The 20,079-nt window shown below is 46.6% G+C and overlaps 1 protein-coding gene across 1 annotated transcript in view; it reads left to right on the forward strand.

Annotated features, from left to right (window-relative positions):
• The window catches only part of LOC138246998 (polycystin-1-like), a 521,270-nt gene that overhangs the window by 340,735 nt on the left and 160,456 nt on the right, over window positions 1–20,079 (forward strand). The window contains exon 35 of the mRNA XM_069201747.1: window positions 7,739–7,856. Within this exon, the coding sequence (XP_069057848.1) occupies window positions 7,739–7,856 (118 nt within the window). The remainder of the gene's footprint in view (window positions 1–7,738; window positions 7,857–20,079) is intronic.

Genomic DNA, 20,079 nt, shown 5'->3' on the forward strand with positions numbered 1-20,079 from the left:
ATAAATCACTTTTTAATAAAGGTGATGTTCTCACATAAAGAAAAATATTAAAACAGAGGAGCCTTACACATTCTTTTGAATTAGCAATAATAAGGCTCCAGGCAAATCTTGCTAGTGCATTAATTCCAGGGATATGATCACTGTGTGCTCAGTTTAAACAATTTCGAGATAAGATGGTTTTAAAGACCACACATTCATTCTTCTAATCATAACAATCTCGTTTGATTGGGAGATGTATTTTTCTGTAGCGAAAGCAGAATTTGGCCTTGTCCACATTTGAAATGTATTAGTATGCATTTAAACTGTTTGTTGGCCACAAAGGGGTGCCAGTGGAGATTTCTTCTATCCACAGCTTCTTGATATCTTATGAATCCTGACGCTAGATATACCCCAGCATTTTGTGCTCTTAAAATTTCAGCAAGGAATTTGTTTAGAGGTATCTAGATAGAGCATATTTGCAAACCTGAATTTAGAGTTAACTGCCCCAGGTGAAAATTGCTTTTCTCAGTTGCATCCACATTCAAGATGCAGAGCTACCTGGGCTCTCAAAAGGCAGTGCTTTTCTTGCTCTCACATGTTGAAGCTCTGGTTCCCAGCTTTGCTCACCATGTTGATTTTGTGGAGGAGCCTTGATTTTCAGTCTGGGCCTCTTAAGGATACTTCATCTGGATCCCCAAATGGGATGTGCTCCAAATCTGAAGCCAGCAAGTTGAGGAGTGTATTTAACTGTTGCAAAGGTCCCACAGGACTATAAGAAGTCAGTGCCTTACAAAACTATGTGCATAGTAGCCACAGCTTCCCAAATGAAGACAGATATTCTCAGAGGTTCAAAGTATCCAGATAAGGTTTAACGTGACCATCACTAGCTGTGCATGAAGTTTTAAAGATTGCTCCATCTGTGCACAAACAACAACTTTATAAACATGTGAATGACAAGCCCATAGCAATTCTGTTTCCATTTCCAGGCTATGTGGTGCAGAAATTGCAACCCTATTAGGAAATAAAACAAACCTGTTTAAATTGCAGGAGTCTATTCCATCAGGTTTGTCCTTCAGTGGCTAAGAAAGTGCTTTGTTGCTGTCCATCCAGCCAATAGTATGTTTTCCAGTCGCTTCTGTGTTCTTGGCTCATTTGTGTGTCCAGGTGTGAAGGGGAGTGGTGCTTTACAGGCTAAAGAGCTAATTTAGATGTTGGCAGATAGGGAACTGTGCCCCAATGATGACAGAGTTCCCTCTCCTCCAACACAGTGGTTCCACCCACTCAGTTTAAGTGCGGGTGGACCATAGGTTTGGTTACGGTGGTGACTACTCCATCGACCATGTAACCAAACTTCTCCTGTGGCCTGACGTAGTGAGAGCCGTTGAATAATTGGCTATACATTTCCATCTACCCAATTAGGATGGATGGCCATAAGGTCATTTTTGTATGCCCGTCACCCACAGGAAAACCCTGGCAGTAAGGGACAGTAAAAAACAAAAAAGCCTTCACCATGGGAGGCAATACCCATGATGAGGAAAGCATTATCCTTTTTATTTTCTAAAAGATGGTGAAAGATCCCTGCAACAAACTGCAAAAAATCATCATTGGCAGGAACTACTGTGATGGCAGTCATTTCTAAATTTGGTGGGTGGCATTTCCAGCAGGACGATGGAGTAATTTACTCAGTCACCCTAGCGGACAAACGGGTCTCCTGAGGATGTCTAAATCGGCCCCTAGGCTTTGATCATGCAAAGCTGATAATTGACAATTGACCTGGTGACCTTTAAAGTATCTGGAAAGCATAGAATACATTTGAGCTAGTTCTTGGACAGTGGTACATTGTGTGAATTTTCCGTTAACAGCAATTGACATTCAGATTAGACATTCAGTGACATTGAAAATAACCATAAACATGGTAGGCTATGACAGTTGGCTTGTTTGCACTTTCACGTTTGGCCTTTACACATGCAGCAGCCCATTTTATGGTTCAAATCGCTTTGTTGGCATTTCGATAAGAAAAATATTGTGAATTAATAGCACGACCAGGGTGTCGCCTGTTGTGAGAAATGATAGTAAACGAGAACAAAATCATACCAAACACTCCCCAACTCACCCTACCCTCCCCATGAAACTGCAGAGACAAAAATGTGGAACTGTCTTGGCCCGACCCTTAATGCAGAGCTGCATTAAGGGCTAGTCCTATCTAGCGACCCTGATGTGATTTAAGATAGAATACAAGCTCATTGGGTAACCCTAGGAGGGTATATGCCAGGAAGCAAGGTAATTCGGTATGTAGGTGAGTAGCTATAGTCACGTCTAGGATTGTGGTCCTATAGGTAGTTATTTTGGGGCAGTCGCCAAGAGCAGTGTTTTGATGCTTGCACTCATTGCTCACAAAACTGATCTGGAGCGGGGGCAGATGCAGAGTGACTCGGGAACATTTGCGCTTGCCAACTCTCGAGGGGGGTGGGGGCTGGCGGTCCCACAGACAGAATGGTACTACTTGGTTTCCCAAATACAACAAGCCGCCCATTGGTTGGCAGAGTGAATGAATTGGGAAAAGGCACTGCTGATGGACAGTGAGAGAGTCTTGGAGTTGCTCTTCCTTTTGCATTCAGGTGGCCAAACAACAGAAAAGGTCCCATATCTCATCACACTTATGGCAACATTATGGGAGAGGACTGTTAAAGTGATTCTGCGAAAGTTCCATTTGCCAGGGAGTTTACATTCCGGCAGTTACCCACTTTTTGCATGTTGACTTCGACAGTGGATACAACGGGCTGGAGGGCGGGAGGGTGCAAGACTTTGGAAGACCTTTCCCCAACAGACGAGTTCCTATCATTTAAGGCTGCTTGGGAGACGTTTGCCCTGAGGGAGGGGCAGTTTCTCATATATGCTAGTATAACCAATACAGCTCAAGAGATTTGGACGAGTTATGCAACTGCACAGCCCTCCTTCCTGTTATTTCGAGTGCTATTGGAACGGGGGGGGGGATAAGACACTTGATATCGCATTTATACAAAGCTACATTAGCGGACAGCCCAAGAAGACTATACTCGACATGACAAGAAAATTCCTGACTAGAACAGAACTAGGAACAACTCTTACATATAAACAGTGGTCTAGGATGTGCTCTTTCGTGCACACGGTGTCCTCCAATGCTAGGTTTAAGTTGATTAATTTCAACTATTTACACTGTGCATACATTACATCGGTCCTACTCCACAGACTAGATCACACCAAACCGACAGACTGCCCCCGCTGCCGTGCGGACAATGCCACCTTTCTGTACCTCACTTGGAGTTGCCCACCTGTAAGAGCATTCTGGAAGGAGGTGTTCCAACATTTGGAGACTGCTTGTGGGATCCAATTAGAATGGAGCCCTGTTATGGGGCTGCTGGGGGACGTACATTCATGCAGGGGAAAAAAGATGGAGTATAAGTTTGCACACCTGATGCTACTACTGGCAAAACATGGGACTGCCATCAATTGAAAGGGGACCACACCTGAAAAGAGATGTAAGGGAATGGGCGCTAGCAGAAGAAGCTTGTCTTAAACGAGTTTGAAAAGACAAAAAGTTGGAGGATGACCTGCAAGTCTGGGGAACTTTGCTGTCCAGATTTGAGGGGGAGGACACCCAAAGCCTGGAAGGAACAACAGACGAAGAAGGGTGAGCAATGGTAAAAGGGCCAGGCATACATCAATGTGCTGGAAAAAGGAAGATCATCTTAGAAAGGGCACGTGTTTGCCAATTATAAAGCCGGAATAATATGTGTTCTTTTTCAGGGATAAAATGTGGAAACTGAACAATATTTTGTAATATGCTTACTTGTGGGAGCTCATATTCCTCTCGAAGTTGAGCAAAGGTCATGGGCCATCTTTGTCAAACATATATCCCACTGACCTATATTCCACAATCCACCAGCGGTGAAATGCTGCCTGATCAAGGCCCTGGACAAAGTCTGCGTTACCCAAAATCAGCATTAGGGGAGAGGAAAATGAGGCCAAATCCCTCGTTCACTCACCCGATCCCAGGCCTCCATCACTGATCCAGTGACAGGAGATAGGTAGAGCCTATCCATAAAGAGCCAGTGCCTCTCCGACCACTTTTCTGGACCACTCAAGCAGCAATCAGAGTTGCGATGTCAGATAATATTATAAAATGTTCTGTATAGCAAGATCTCCTTCTGACCTGTACGTTAGGTCCCTACCCATCCGGGGCCGTGTCCAGGCCCATGCAAAGCTATTAATATCCCACTGAAGAGCTCCGTCCCAGGTGGAACCCCCTTTATAAGAATGTTATTACAACAGGAGCGGTTTTCCAAGTCTTCCGAGTGCACTTGCAGGTCTAACTGTTGGGCCCAGAGCCTAAGGATTTCCTGTTGTAGTTGTTCAATCTGTTCCTCCCAGGTGGTATCATGGTCTTCCAGTGAGGACACTCCCTCTCCAGTGGTATCCATGTTGCTGTGAACCTTCTTGAGCTCATTGGTGAATTCCTGCTTAACAGAGTGGAGGTCTTCTTGCAGGGATGTAAAAAGTGCCTGCAAGAAAGAGCGGGTCACCGGGCCTTCTCTATCTTTTTTCTCCAGAATGGGATGAGGGGCCAACGCCATTGGGCATTCCCTGGGTGAGGCATCCCCAGTCTTAAGCAGCATGTCTTTCAGACTGCCATCTTTCTTCCCTCGGGCAGAGGCCATGTTCACCTGCAAAGGCAAAACTGCTGTGACCCCCTCTGTTTTGTACAGGCCCTTTTCACCAGCAGGCACTTTTGGGTTAGTGGTCCAGTAGATGGCCCCAGAATCTCCTCCTCCTAACTTGTGAAAGCTGCTAGTTGAGCAAATATTTTGCATGGTAGCGTGAATGTTGTAGGGCAGATAGTATCTGTGAGCTGCCTGAGACACCCCTCGAGCTTAATGTCCATTTGTGCAGTCCGGCTCCCACCCAACACCGCAGTGTATGGCGATGGAGAGCACCTTTTCTGGGCACCCCTTTGCGATTCCAGGGCAAGGGGTGGGAGCCCTGTCTTAGCCTTTCTATGAGCAGACTACTGGCCAGATGTAATCCTTGGGGTGTGACTCAGATGGGTCAAGCCATCCGTCTCAGAGACATTGCATGGGGCCCCAGGGTGGGTGTATCCCTGGCTCTGGCTGATGGTCAGTAGAAGCAGGTTCTGCAAGGCCCCCCCATTTGGCCCTCCCCCGCACTAGAAGAAAGGAGCGGAGTGGTCTCTGCTGCACTGCCAGCGGAGTACAGTCACATCTAGGCCCCTCCAAGGCCCACCGACTCTATGGGCCACCTGTGTGTGAGTTCCTATGTTCAGATCAGGGAGATGGAAAGAGATGGCAACTGGTTCTGGCAGCCAAGGCTTCAAGGGACTACCAGAGGTAGGCCACCGCCACTCCCTGTCTGGGAGCCTTCTTGTGTCAGCTCCTATTGGTTCCCTGTTAGGTGAGTCTCTCCTGTCCCTCACTCACTGCCTGCAGCTCCGTGCTGAAGCCGCTCGCGGATGGTGGAAGTCCACAAGTGTAGTCTGTGCCACCTGTGTTGCCCAAGGTGGCACACGGTCCCCAGGACTCTGCGGAAGCACAGTGAATGGGCGCCAGCCAGCTTCAGGAACTGGCAGTCCGGGTCAGGCCACACTCAATCCACCACCATGTGTGCATGCCGCGATCCACAGGAAAGCCACTGGCTCTGCCACGACTCCCCAGTTCCCACGTCGAACTCTCTGGTTGCCGCTGTATTCCCTACGGCCCCGGGTGCCCCCAACATTAGATGTGCCTCATTTTTAAGCTGTGGATCTGGGTAGAGCCGGAGGTGAGAGTGGAGCTGTGGCAAAAGACTTCTAAGTCGCCTGCCATCTTGTCCACGCCCCCCCCAATCCATTTTAAACATAATATGCCTGGCAAGGGCGTAGACACAGAGTAACCCCTTGCCTGAGGTGCAGCCTCATCTCCCCATGAAAATATAACTGCAAAATGGCAACCATGATTGCCACTGCCTCAGAGGGCTTCCTGCAGGCTCTTCATAAAGTATATGGCCCAGAACCAGTCTGAGGGATGAAACCATCAGGTGTAGAGTAGGACGATCTATGACAGGACCAGGGCAACAGCATTGATCCTGATTAATTGCATTTTGGTTTCTGGAATTAACTGACTCTCTATTGAGATACAAAGAAGCGAATAGGAGGATAGCTACATAGTCCCTCGGAGTCTTGCAGCCTCTGAGGTATGTAACACCAAAATAGGAGAGATATGCTGGGGTGCCTGCAGTGACAGGCCCTATAACCCATTGGAATGTTTTTAAATTCGGGACAGAGCGCAGTTTCCATGACACAAGCGTAGTGAATGTCTTCATTAAAAGGAAGTATAGAGTGAGTGATCAATGGGTGCAGGTGATTGATTAGATGTGTGAATACATAAGGGTGACTGTGAGAGAGAACAGAATATTCTATGAGGTTCTTGAGTGTTAATGGAGAGCTCCCTAGATCTGGCCTGGCAGCAGGACAGCCCTCTACGGCTTCACTACTCTGCTCCTGGCATGGGAGCAGGGAAAGGGCGCTTTCCTCTGAGAGAACTAAGACTTGGATAGCTGTCTCCGGGAGTTGAAAGAGTATCTCTTGTACCCAAAGGGTTGGATGAGGAACCACAAGGCTTGATTTAATCCATTGATAGGCTGATTTTCCAGGGTCCGATGGTCCACAGACCATCTACACAGTCAAAGAGGGGCTATGGACAAAGAGGCATTGAAGAGAACCTGATGCTTACAGCATCAAGGATGTTATCATTACTAGGGCTACTAATCCGAGTGAGTGATATGGAACACACGAGGCACAACTCTTCCATCATCTGAACCCTGTGCCAGAATTCAACCACAATCAACTCCCAATGACTTGCTTACCGACTAGAGACTTTAGGCATGCCTATCCTCTCCGTTGTGAAGGAGTAGTTAGACCCTCACATCCGCTCACATATCCCTGGTACCACCTTTCTGCTTTTTGTGCACAACCCAGCAGAAGTTAGGAAGTCAGTACTGGGATACTACTCTAAAGGGTATCGATGCCCAGTTTTCTGAAGCAGAACATTGGAAGTGGGCACAAATGGCCTTAGCAAGTGGGTCTCAGTGTTGTATGTGTGACCGGCTATGTGGGTTAGCTGTGGTGAGTGTAATAGTTAGATTAATAATGTGCCATGTAATGAGCTAGTTACTGGGGCGGACCCAAACTTAAACATTGGTTCACCTATGCAATACAACTTGCATTTGTGGTGGGTTCTTACATCCCACTGTTTATTTTCCTCTCCTGACAATTGCCTAGGGACAGTGTAGCATAACGGATTTTAGCTTGAAGCCATGAATGACATTGTGTGTGGTGTAAGGCATGTGAGTGTGATGTCATAGGGTGCATTTTATGAATGGTCTAATTAAGGTAAGCATGGGCATTCCGTATGGTGCAACACATTTAAGTGTCTTGTCCTGGGGTAGCTTCAGAGTGGTGTGACACATTTGATTTTTATGTCACTGGGTGACATTCAGTGTGGTGCAACACATCTGTCTATGATGTCATGCACTTGCATTCTGCTTAGTGCAATGTAGTTAAGATTGATGGGATGAACGTTTCTTCAGTAGACTGTAATTTCGAGGGAATTTGCTCTAGGCACATGATCCTGCAGGCCTCATTTTTAAGTTTTTGGAGGCAGGTTGACTGTTGAGCATAACGTTTGATGGATTCATTGTAATAAATTCACCTTTTTTCCAATTTCAGAAGAAGATATCCTTAACTCCATTGTGAAAGATGCTCCGAAGAGTGAAGGTTCAGACCATGTCACGTCTGACAGTGGGAGATTTTCACCGAGGGTTGAAGCGGATCTCATCTCTGATATGTATGCCCTTCATCTGTTTTGTGTTTTAAGTTCCAATTTTCCAACCTTTTCTTCCATTACTGTTTTCATCCTATTACTGGAGCACAGTTCATCCCCGTCCTCCACTCTCTCCTTTTCTGTTGCCCACATTCCTGTTTATTCTGCTTGCACTGTCCTTGCTTTTTTCATTCTCCTTTCTCTGTTCTCCAAGTGTTGCTTTTTCTCCCTCATATCTCTCTTCATTCCACTTCCAGCTCCTCTCCTTTCTTCTCCCTTATGTACTCTCTTCTGACACATCACAAATTCTTCTCCGTCTATCTTCACTTATCTTTTTTCTCATCCAATACCTACAGCTTCTTTCCTTGCCACTATGCTCCACTGTGCATTTGATTGTCTTGCCTCCTCTTCTTGTGTTCAAGCATGGTTTAGCGCTGCACTTTCTGCTATAACAGTTCCAGCCACTGAGGCTAGATTCACAGAGGACACTGCTTGAAAGTCCAAAATGTGTGTGTGGGGAGGGCGGGAATTCACCTAGATTCAGATCAAATTTCTAATTCCTCAAGGATTAACAAAGAATCAGAAGAACTATGTCTGCAACCCCTGGACAATTTATCAACCTTGGAATCGTCTTTGATGCATACCTTTTATTCATAACTCAAATGAACGTTGTGGATTTCAGCATACAGGTATCCATCCATGCTTTCAAAGGATTTGCCTACCTCTGAAGGCTGCACCCTGGTAGCACAGATCAGATTCCTGGAGGCAGAATGCATGGATTACTGTAGTTCAGTAAGCATAGGTTTACCACAAATGCTGCAGTCTGAGTACAGCCTGCATACCTAAATGATAAGGAGGATTATGTTAAACATGGCACTGCACTTGCCCGAACTGGAGTGAAGGATTACATTTAATAAATCTGCAAAATGCAGAAGATTTACTAGAATAAGTTCCCAGGGTATCTCAGCAGTTTGCTCTCTCTTCCCACCTGCCAGTACTTTGTGATGAATCACCTCTTACACGATGCAGTAGAGATCATTCAAATGGTTAAAACATGGTGACCGATAACACAGGCACGCCTAACTCAAGAACACGGGCCTGTGGAAGAACCAAATCATTTGCATTTCATAAGACCTCTCAAAGATATGCATCTAGCTGAAGGTCTACCCAGGGCATCGACCCTCCTCACTCCCAACTGGATTCTGTTAGCATAGATGCAGGTCATCCTTCCAATGGGTCTTGACTGAATCATTGACTAAAAAGATTGCAAAACATATTCACCATATGGAAAATATCGTATGTATTAAGTCTTCTGCCATCTTGCTTACATGAAAGAATCAACATGTAACGTTGCTTTGGCAAATATCCCTACTCTAAGGAATTTCCTCAGTAAAATAAACAACAACTGCAGCCTCTTTGGCATTGTTAGACAATTTCACAGAACATTAGCTGCAGTCAGATCAGTGGTATCAAGAATGGAAAATAAATATAGGTCAGTACCACAACATGTCAAGGAACATGTAAAATCTGACTCAGTTATTAGGGCTAGAAAAGTTATCAACCCCAGTTTGGACAGCAGATACCCTATGACAAAGTGAGTAGGCGCAGAGAAGCAGAAGGCAGGACGACATGTACCGCAGCATCATTAGCTAATGTTATGTTTCTGTCATGCTACAACAGCATTAACTGAGGCAGGTTTTTGGATGTGATTGAATTCCAGACAAAAGATACGCAACTGAATGTGTTACCCATTATTTAAGAAATACAACTAACTTGTGAGCCTTTGCATTCAAATCGTACTAAAGAAGAATGGTGGGTCGCCCAAACAAATATTTAGAATACTTTAAGCTAAAAATGGAAATATCAGAGAAAAATTGCGATTTATTGGGTGCCATCTCATTCAAGAATGCTTTATTTCACATCCTAAATCTTCACAAACACAGAAAATATCTCATGGTTGTTATGAATGGTAGGTGGTGTTGGGGGCGTGGTCTCGCCGCTAGCTGACTTAGCTGCATAAACGTGGAAGGCTGTCTCGACCTCATATATGACTCCATCTCTCTGCTATTGAAGCATGAGTCAGTGTTAAACGTTTCTGCTGGTCAATTGCGCCGTACTGAAGGGCCGGCTATATAACACACCAGATTACCGCAACGTCTGAGCCCACTGTGGACTCTATGGGGCAGGCCTAGAAGGTGCGTTGGAAGGAGTGACCTTCTCGATGCCCGAGGCCTAACCGTGCAGCAGCCACCAAGAGCAGCGTGCTAGGACGGGCTCCAAGGGTCCACAGCGGTCAGAAATGTTCCCCTTCTTCTCCAATCCACCAGCAGGAGCAATATTCTCAAGCACAAGTGAGCTGTTGTACATCATGGAGGCTTCCTGACTTCGGCAGGCCGATGGTTTGTCATGCAGACAAGACAGGTGATGGAGCCAGAATCAAATCCCAGAACCTGAACAGTAACCTTCAGATACGAGTAGCCATAGAAGACTTAATGGTTGATACTTTCACGTGACAAAAATAGACTGTGACTGAAATGAGCGTCTGTCCTGGAATTATTGGACAAATGTGCTGACAGCATGCTGTGAGGCCACTGAATGGGTTAAGTGAGCCTGATGCAGTGTGGTACAGTGTGCCAAGAATTATTTGATGGCTTTTCATATTTAATGAAGATACCAGGCCCCTGTATGACGCAACAAACTTTGTCTAGGTTTGAATTTGATAGCGCACTCTGACAATTTCACCAGAATGAAACAATAGCTGTGAAACATACAGTATAAAATCGTCCAGTGGCCACGCTTATGGGAGCAAACCACGGGCTTGGACCTAAGGCTCAGATTTAGGAGGGCCCAGCGCCTCCTTGCACCACATTAGCGTAATTCTTTTTACACTAATGTGGCCCAACAAGGGCAAAATGGCTGCACCACATTTACAGGGTGATGGAATGCATGCATTGCACCACTTTGTAACCCCTTGCGCCATATTATGCCTGCGCTCGTTAGGGGGGGCGAAGAAATCAAATTGCTTTCATTTGCCATTTTTTGCTGCATTTGTAAGGCCTGCACAGATTAGGCATTAAAAGGAGGCACACCATTATTTATAGTGGGCCTCAATGTGCTTTGCAGGATGAGCATCAAAACGTTTGCCGCTAATCCTGCAAAGCGCCAAACTAGCACCAACTATTTTTATGCTAGTTCCCCAACTACTGCCATGGTGCGCCATATATTAAATACTGCGCACACATGGTGGCATTAGGGGGTGATAAGGGGCGCAAGAAAAGTGGCACCGCATGGGGTGCAGCGCCACTTTTTTAAAATCAGGCCCTACATTTTTAGATGGTATGAAGTAGGTCCTCCAGATAGTTGTCTGGATACTAGTCACCAGACCATTTAAAAAATCTTCTACATCGGAAAAGGTTTGTGTTGGACTTTTGGCCATACGCATGGTCATCCCTAGTCTTTTTGCCTCCTTCCTCCTGTTTTTTCTGACCTCTCGCTGTTGGCTCTAGGACTCTGAGCACTTTATCACTGCTGACCAGTGCTAAAGTGCAGGTGCTCTCCCATCTGAAGTTGGTATGATTGGCTTATACCTAATTGGCATATTTAATTTACCTATAAGTCCCTTGTACAGTGGTATCTCTATACCCAGGGCCTGTAAATTAAATACTACTAGTGGGCCTGCAGCGCTGCTTGAGCCACCCACTGAAGTAGACTTTCAAACCTGTCTCAGGCCTGCTAGCGCAGGGCCTGTGTGCGCAGTTTTCTGCCACAGGGACCTGGCATCTAAATTTACTTGCCAGGCCCAGAACTCCCCTTTTACTACATGTAAGTCACCCCTAAAGTACGCCCTAGCTAGCCCTATGGGCAGGGTGCCATGTATGTAGAAAGGCAGGACATGTGCCATATTGCATGGCCTGTCCTAGTAGTGACAAACAGGCTAACTTGGTGTCTCACTGCTGTGAGTGCTGCCTTCTCATAGGATTGCATTAGAAATGCCCTGCCTTATGTGTAAGGGGTATTGTCTGATTTATGAGGGGTAGCGTAGGCGTGTTTGGTATGGTTGTGATGGTGATAATAAATACTGCTTACTGGTGTGGGTGTATTTTTTATTACTATCACAGAAATGCCACTTCTAGAAAGTGCGCATTTATCTGTGCTTATAATTCTGGTGTTTTGCAGCTTGACTCCAATCCACGTCTGGGCAGAGTGACAGTTGGGGCTTTGTGCATACTTTTCAGACAGCCTGTACACAGGGAGGGTGGAGGTGTCACTGAGGTGCATCTGCATACTGAATAGTCTTCCTGGGCTGAGAGAAGGGAGAGGCGGGGCACACCTGCATTTGTAAAGACTGTGCCCTGGCCTCACACAATAGGGTCGTTAACCCCCCACTGATGTTTGGAGCCTGTGCTGAAAGGAGAGAGGGGGCACTCCCAGAACCAGTTGTAACTGGCTGGAACCTCCTTTCCCTACCATTGTAAAACACTGTAAGAACTGACTATAAGTACAGGGGAATTTTCCCCACAATTTGAACATTCTTGGAACTTGAAACTGGACACAGAACGCTGATGAATGGACTCACCAGGAAACCGCCATGGACTGCTGCTGCTGTGCTGATCTCACAATATAAAAGGAAGGCAAGAGATGGATGTGACTAACAAACATTTCTAATCGCCAGAGAAGAAGTGATTTAGTATACAGGTTAAACTAAACTGTTTATTAAACATAAACAGGGTTTATTAAACATAAACATAAACATTGGGCCTGCTCACGAAATACAGTGGGCAGCTGCTTGGGACCTTACAAAATAGTGTCCGCACAACACAAGAGGCAAACTGTCCGTGGACCAGGGCAAAGTCCCCAAAGACCTCATTGCCGGATGGAGACCCAGCTGGAGCAATAGGTGAGAAAGTCAATCCCAATGAGGATGATATAAACTCAAATACCATCAAGAAACACCATCCTCATGGAACAGAAATTTTGTTTAAAATCAAAAGACTCAGAAATTAATATTGTTGCTTAAACTGATACAGTCGCCATTAGACTGAATCATCTAACAGAAACGATCAGAGACAAATGCTTGTCGGGCTTTCTTAGGATTCTGAGGGTAGAATATCGGACCTCAAAGATGACAGTGTGGCCTCCAACGAGAAACTTCTCAAGATGGAGAAAATACTGGCAACTGTGACCTTGAGGCACATTCTCGTTCCAATGTCAGTGTTGCAGGCCTGGAGTAAAATACCAATCTAACCCAAACTGAGGTATTTATCAAGAAGATGCTTATCAATCTCTTCAACCACATCATTCACTGGCACCTAGATTGCCACCCCGAGCGTAGCCTAGCCCCCTCAAAGACCCGTTGTGAAATTATCGTAACAGAGACATGATTCTGAAACTGGCTAGAAAAAAAGCTGTGCTACAGTATCAACGATCCGTCAACAGTAAATACCTAGATTCACCCTAGCTGTCCAAGAGCCTCAGTGAATATTCACAGTGGTGAAGAAGCATCTCGGAGACAAAGAAATTCAGGAAGCAGTGCTGTACCTGGCAAAACCTAAAACTGAATTTGGAGCGAAAATGCATCTCTTTACTGACCCCAAGAGGAACCGCCAAGTTTGTCAAACACTGCAGGAAGCTGGCCTGGTGTGTGGTGGGTCCCCAAGGTACTTACACCTTATACCAGGTCCAGGTATCCCCTCTTAGTGAAGTGTAGACAGTGTCTAGAAGCCAGGCTCTCTAGAGGTAGCTGTGGATGAGCAGCCAAAGCTTATCTAGGAGACATGCAAAGCTCATGCAATACCACAGTAGTCCCACAGCACTTACACACATGAAAGAAAACACTCAGTTGTACAAAAATAAAGGTACTTTATTTTTGGAACACAATACCACAAAATACTAGAAGGGCACTCCTCCAATAGGAAGGAAGTAATACACTAAATATATACACTAGCAATCAGAAATAGGCATAGCAAATCAATCTATCAATCATTCAGGGGATTTGTAAAGTGCACTACTCACCCGTGAGGGTCTCAAGGTGCTGAGAGGGTGGGGGGCTGCTACTGCTCGAACAGCCATGTCTTGAGCTGCCTCCTGAAGGTAAGTAGGTCCTTGGTGTGACGCAGGTGGGTGGTAAGAGTGTTCCACGTCTTGGCGGCGAGGTGGGAGAATGATCTGCCGCCGGCGGTTGTTCTGCAGATGCGTGGGACGTGGCAAGGTCAGCGTAGCGAAGCTGTCGGGTCGGGGTGTAGAAGGAGAGCGTCTGCTGAGGTATTCTGGTCCAGTGTTGTGCAGTGCCTTGTGAGCGTGGGTGAGGAGTTTGAACGTGATTCTCTTGTTGAAAGGGAGCCAGTGTAGGTCTCTCAGGTGGCTGTGATGTGGCAGTGGCGGGGGATGTCCAGGATGGGGTGTGCAGAGGCGTTCTGGATGCGTTGCAGTCTTTTCTGGAGTTTGGCCGTGGTTCCTGCATAGAGGGCATTGCCGTAGTCCAGTTTGCTGCTTCTAAGGGCTTGAGGTCCTTGAGGCCGGAAGTTCTTGAGGTCCTTTGGGTCCGCCTTGGGTTTCTTGAGGAGGGCGTTAATCTTGGCGTGTTTCCAGCTCTCCGGGAAGGTGGCGGACATGAAGGAACTGTTGATGATCTTCCGGAGTTGGGGTGCAATGACGGAGCTTTCTTTATTGAAGATGTGGTGAGGGCAGGGGTCAGATGGTGAGCTGGAGTGGATAGTGTTCATGATTTCGATTATGTCGTTGATGTGGGTCCAGGAGAGCAGGAGGCTGGTGGGTGGTGAGTCTGTGGTGTCAGTGGTTGACAGGGGTCTGAGTGCTAAAGCTGTCATGGATGTCTGCGATCTTGCAGTAGAAGAAGGTGGCTAGGGAGTCACAGAGGTCTTGTGATGGCGGGATGTCATTGACGTTGGAGCCGGGGTTGGTGAGCTCCTTCACAATCTTGACGAGCTCTTTGTGGCTGTGCACGTGGTTGTCGATGCGTTCTTTGAAGGCGGTTCTCTTGGTGGTTCGGATGAGTTGGTGGTGTCTGCGGATGGCGTTCTTGAAGGCTGTGTTGTTTTCCAGTTTCTGATCTTGGCACCACTTCTTTTCGAGTCTCTGGCATGTTTGCTTAGATTCTTGGAGGTCAGCGGTGAACCAGAAGGTCTGTCTGTTGGTGCGTCTGTTGGAAGGATAGAAAATAGTGCAAATAGCAATGTCCAATAGTGACCCTAGGGGGAGCACAAACGATACACTAAAAAAATGGAATGCAAACACAGGACCCCCACCTCGGTAAGTGGAATGTGTAGAGGGGATCTGCGGGTACTAGAAAACCACAGAGGTGAGTATCACAACACCCCCCAGTGACCGGGAAAGCAGGAGTAAATCACTGGATTTTCCCAAAATCACCCAAAAGGAGGAAAAGGAGAAAAAGAAGACACCCAGAGAAGACTGCAAGAAAACCAGCAGTGGATTCCTGAAGAAAGAAGACCTGTGGAGAGAGGGGACCAAGTCCAAGAGTCACAGTGGAGTCCAGGAGGAGTAGAAGCTACTACGCACCCTGCTGTACTTGCAGGAGTTGGTTGACGGTGATGAAGAACAGGTCAGTATTCATTCCTGGAGCCGGAGAAGAGTTCCTGATGGATAAAGAGGATGTCCCACACTGAAAGGAAGATTTCAGATAGGTATAAGAGCAGGAATTCCACCAACAAGCCTTGGCAAAGGCAATCTGGTGGTTAATGGAAAAGTGGTGCTGCCGGGGACCAGCAAGGCCCAGGAGGACTCGACCTAGGAGAGGGAGCCACAGTGGACCTTTAGCGTCGCAGAGAGTCCACAGAAGCAGAGGCAGCACCCACAGGAGTCCCACAGGATGAGGACACGGGAGTCACAGAAGAAGATCATGCAGCACTATAAAAGAGGGTCCCACGCCGCCAGAGAACCACGCAGGAGTCTGTGCTTTGCAGGAAGGAGAGCTGGGGGCTGAAGCTACTTGTCGCCTGATGATCCCTTGGAGGAGATGCAAACAACCCTTGGCCGCTGCAAGGGACGCAGTGCACTGGGGTACTGTACTGAGTGGGAAGGCAGAGGCTTATCTCCACCAAAGTTGGACAGCTGGCAGAGAGGACCAAGAGGACTACCACCCATGATGCAGGATCCACGCAGCTCAAGATGAGGGGAGATACACGCAGCCAGTCTTCACTTGCTGTAGGTGCCTGCAGTTGCAGGAGAGTGACTCCTTCACTCCCAGGGAGATTTCTTCTTGTGCAGGCTGAAGAGTTGCTGTCTTCTGAAGATGCACAGCCGGGGAAATGTTGCAAAGCTGGCAGGAATCGTGGAAACAAAGTTGCAGAAGAGGCTTCTCTGTCGATTGCAGCATTGTCAGTTCCTGGAGGGTCCAGTCACAGTTCCAGTGGCCAGAAGCCAAAGTGGAGGTTGCAGAGGAATCCTGCTGGAATCTTGCAAGCTGAATTTAAGGACCCACCCAAGAGAGAGACCCTAAATAGCCCTGAAAGGGGAATTGGTCACCTAACCAGGTAAGCACATATCAGGAGGGGGCTCTGACATCACCTGCCTGGACTGGCCACTCAGATGCTCCCAGAGCACCCTGCCAACCTTGGAAACAAGATGGCAGAAACCAGGACCCTCTGGAGGAGCTCTGAGTACCACCCCTGGGGTGGTGATGGACAGGGGAGTGGTCACTCCCCTTTCCATTGTCCAGTTTCATGCCAGAGCAGGAACTGGGGGACCCTGGACCGGTGTGGACTGGTTTACGCACAGAGGGCACCAAATGTGCCCTTTAAAGCAAAACAGTGCCTTGAGGAGGCAACCCCTTCCAAGCCAGTCACACCTATATCCAAAGAGAGAGGTTGTTACCTCCCTCTCCCAAAGGAAATCCTTTGTTCTGCCTTGATCAGATCAAGCAGCAGGAGGGCAGAAACCTATCTGAGGGGTGGCAGCAGCTTGGGCTGCCCGGACACCTCTGTAAGACTTGTGGTAGCAATGCTGGGAGTCCTGTAAGGAGCCCCCAGAGTGCGAGGAATCATACTTCCAATACTCGCAACAATATTGGGGTATGATTCCAACATGTTTGATACCAAACATAACCAGGTTTGGAGTTACCATTCTGTACTGGCCATAGGTAGTGACCTATGTCCAGTACATGCATAAAATGGCACCCCGCACACTCAAAGTCCAGGAAAATGGATCTAGAGTTTGTGGGGACACTTCTGCTAGTGCACGGGTGCTCTCACACCCAGTACCTGCACCTTGCCCTCTGGGCTGAAAGGGCCTACTATAGGGGTGACTTACAGTGACCTGGTGCAGTGACCTGTAGTGAAAACGGGTGCATGCACTCGTTTCACGCAGGCTGCAATGGCAGGCCTGAAGAACCCTTTGCATGTGCTCCCTATGGGTGGCAGAATAACTGCTGCAGCCCACAGGGATCCCATGAAACCCCAATGCCCTGGGTGCCTAGGTACCATTTACTAGGGACTTACATGGGGGGACCAGTATGCCAATTATGGGTAGTAAAAGGTACATTTTACAGGAGAGAGCAAAACTACTGGGGTCCTGGTTAGCAGGATCCCACCAGAAACAGTCAAACACACTGACACAGGCAGGAAATGGGGGCAACCATGCCAAGAAAGAGGGTACTTTCCTACAAAAAAAAATATGTTGTGCCAAACAGCTAGCCAGACTCCTCAAGCCCCGGGAGAGAAATAGGAGACTGGATGAAATCTGTAACAGACACCAGTGAAGTGGACTGGCCAGAGTGTAAGTTATATGCATAGATCGAGAAATGCTGGGGCAGGAATGGAAATTTACCCTCCTCTTCCACATCCCCGCGGCTGTCTGATGTACACTTGAGGTGAGTAGACTCTCTAATGGATCACGAGAAATCGAAGGCCCATGTCAATAGATTTCTTTAGTTCACTGGTTAGTTGGGGTGATCAGTCTGGGTGAAACGAGGCAGGTGGAGTTATTTTTAATTACTTAGAATTTATTAATATCGCAATGTTTCATCTCACTCCACACAGGACACTAGTACTACAGTCAGTGTGAGGAGTAGACATTGACTAGAAAGTAGGAGGCCTGAATAACTCTCTAAAATGTTGAATGATGTGGCATACTTGGATTGAAACAAGGTGGCCCTTACTATATTACAAGAAACTCATACAGATCCAAAAGACACACTTCACAACAGAGTGGGATTCTGGCAGATATCTCCCCTCTTATAGTTCATATTCTAGGGTGGTTGTATACTGATTAGTAAAGCATTAAATCTTGTACTTTAAGAACAATATGAGGACCTTGAAGGCAGAGACCTCCTCCTAATGGGACTTTGGCATCACTGTATCACCTTCATTATGACCTGAGCACAGATGCCCCAGGCTTTTGTGATATGATTCCAAAAGTCTGCATCAAGGTGGAGGAAGAAAATATAATACGGGAAGGCAATATGAATTCAGTATTAGATCCAAGGTCCAAGCATAGTGGAAGTCACATGAAACAAGTGTCCAGGGTCTTAATGCAGGAGATAGTTGATCTTGTAGAAATATGGTACTTTCATCATGAAATGGGCAGGAAGTATTTACATTATTCCTCTGTTCATGACTGAATGACACACACAGATCAATGGCTTAGTTTGCCCAGAGTGTGTTCTTGGGTAATACGTATACTATACCTCCAACCTACACTTTCAGACCACTCACACAAACAAATGTCTCTGACCTTTCATCAAGTAGGCTATTGTGCCATGAGATGCCCTGATAGAATCAGACTTTCACAATAGGCACGCTCACTCTTTACTGAATATTTTGCGATTAATACTGCCTTAGTCTCCAATTCTGCTGTAGTGTGGAGAGCATTTAAAACTTACTATGGATGTGACAATGTCAAAACAATCAGACATATTTATACACAGTTAAAATATATAGAAAGAGGCATTAAGATAATGTATTGCCCATTTGATGAATGATCTACTGTGTACATTTTGTGACTTTGCTGACAGAGAAGTAATGTTACTAAGTTAATACACACTAGCCCCACACCCAACATGGAATGAGGGAAAGACCACTGGCCTGAGTATTGAAAAAAGAAAAGAAATGAGATGTGATATCTCAGGCTAGGAGGTCAGATAGGACTGTTGTGGTATGCTGCCATAAAATGGGCCTTATTGCGAGGCAGGCGGTCTTCGGACTGCCAGCACTGCGGTGGCAATCGAACCACCGCAGCTGTGGTGGACCAACTGCCACATTATGAGGTTGGCGGGCAGGCCCGCCACCCTACAGCTCTCCCTGCCAGGATCAGTGATCCCAACAGGCTGAGGGTGGTCCTGCTTTTAATCAGCCAGGGCGGCGCTGAACTCAGCCCCACCCTGCTGATGATCCACAGAGACTATGAGGTTACTGCTTCCAAAAAATTGTATTTAATTTTAACATATATTTACTGTCAAATTTGCAAATAAAATATAATGTTAATAACATCTTTACTGGCAGGATGTTGCTTTATAAAAAAGATTGGGAAGATTGTTAGAGTATGTGTGTGTGTGTGTGTGTGTGTGTGTGTGTGTAAATATTATTTTATGTAAACTTAATTTTAAAATTTTTACTTAGACATTTTTCATTTTTTAAATTTTAAATTATCAATATATGTATGTAAAATAAAACATGTTTTTGTAATAGTTTAATTTTAAATAATATTTGTGATTTAAGTTGTACATTTGTGTTTTTGTGGCAGTTTTTTAAAATTTAGATATTTATGTAATGTTGTGGATATGATATATTGTTTTATGTATATTTATGTGTTTATGATAAGTCAGTTGCACACATTTAACACATTTAGGGCCTCATTTCAACCTCGGTGGTCTTTTAGCAAGTCCGCCAAGGTACCGCCGTGCTGAAGACCGCCAGTGCAGGCGGTTTTCCGCACAGCGTATCAGGACTGCTGGCAGCCCTCCGCCCTTTTTCGGACGGAGAGCCGCCAGCAGCCATACTGGCGGTCGGTGGTGAAGTAGAGGCTGCTCCACCTCCACCGCCAGGTCATCAGAACACCGCCCACCGAATCACAACCTATGATACGGTGTGGGGGTTTTCTGGTGACGGGGAGCTGGCGGCAGAGCAGCCCCCATGGGTCCCGTTCCCTCCCGGAGGATCACCGGACCAGGTAAGGTGATCTTCCGTTAGGGGAGGGGGGTAGGGTGTGTTGTGTGCGTGCATGGGGGTATGCGTGTGAGTGTGTAGAGGAGGTGTAGAGGAGGTGTGTGAGTGCG

Source organism: Pleurodeles waltl, chromosome 7 (assembly GCF_031143425.1).
Source record: "Pleurodeles waltl isolate 20211129_DDA chromosome 7, aPleWal1.hap1.20221129, whole genome shotgun sequence".
Lineage (NCBI taxonomy): Eukaryota > Metazoa > Chordata > Amphibia > Caudata > Salamandridae > Pleurodeles > Pleurodeles waltl.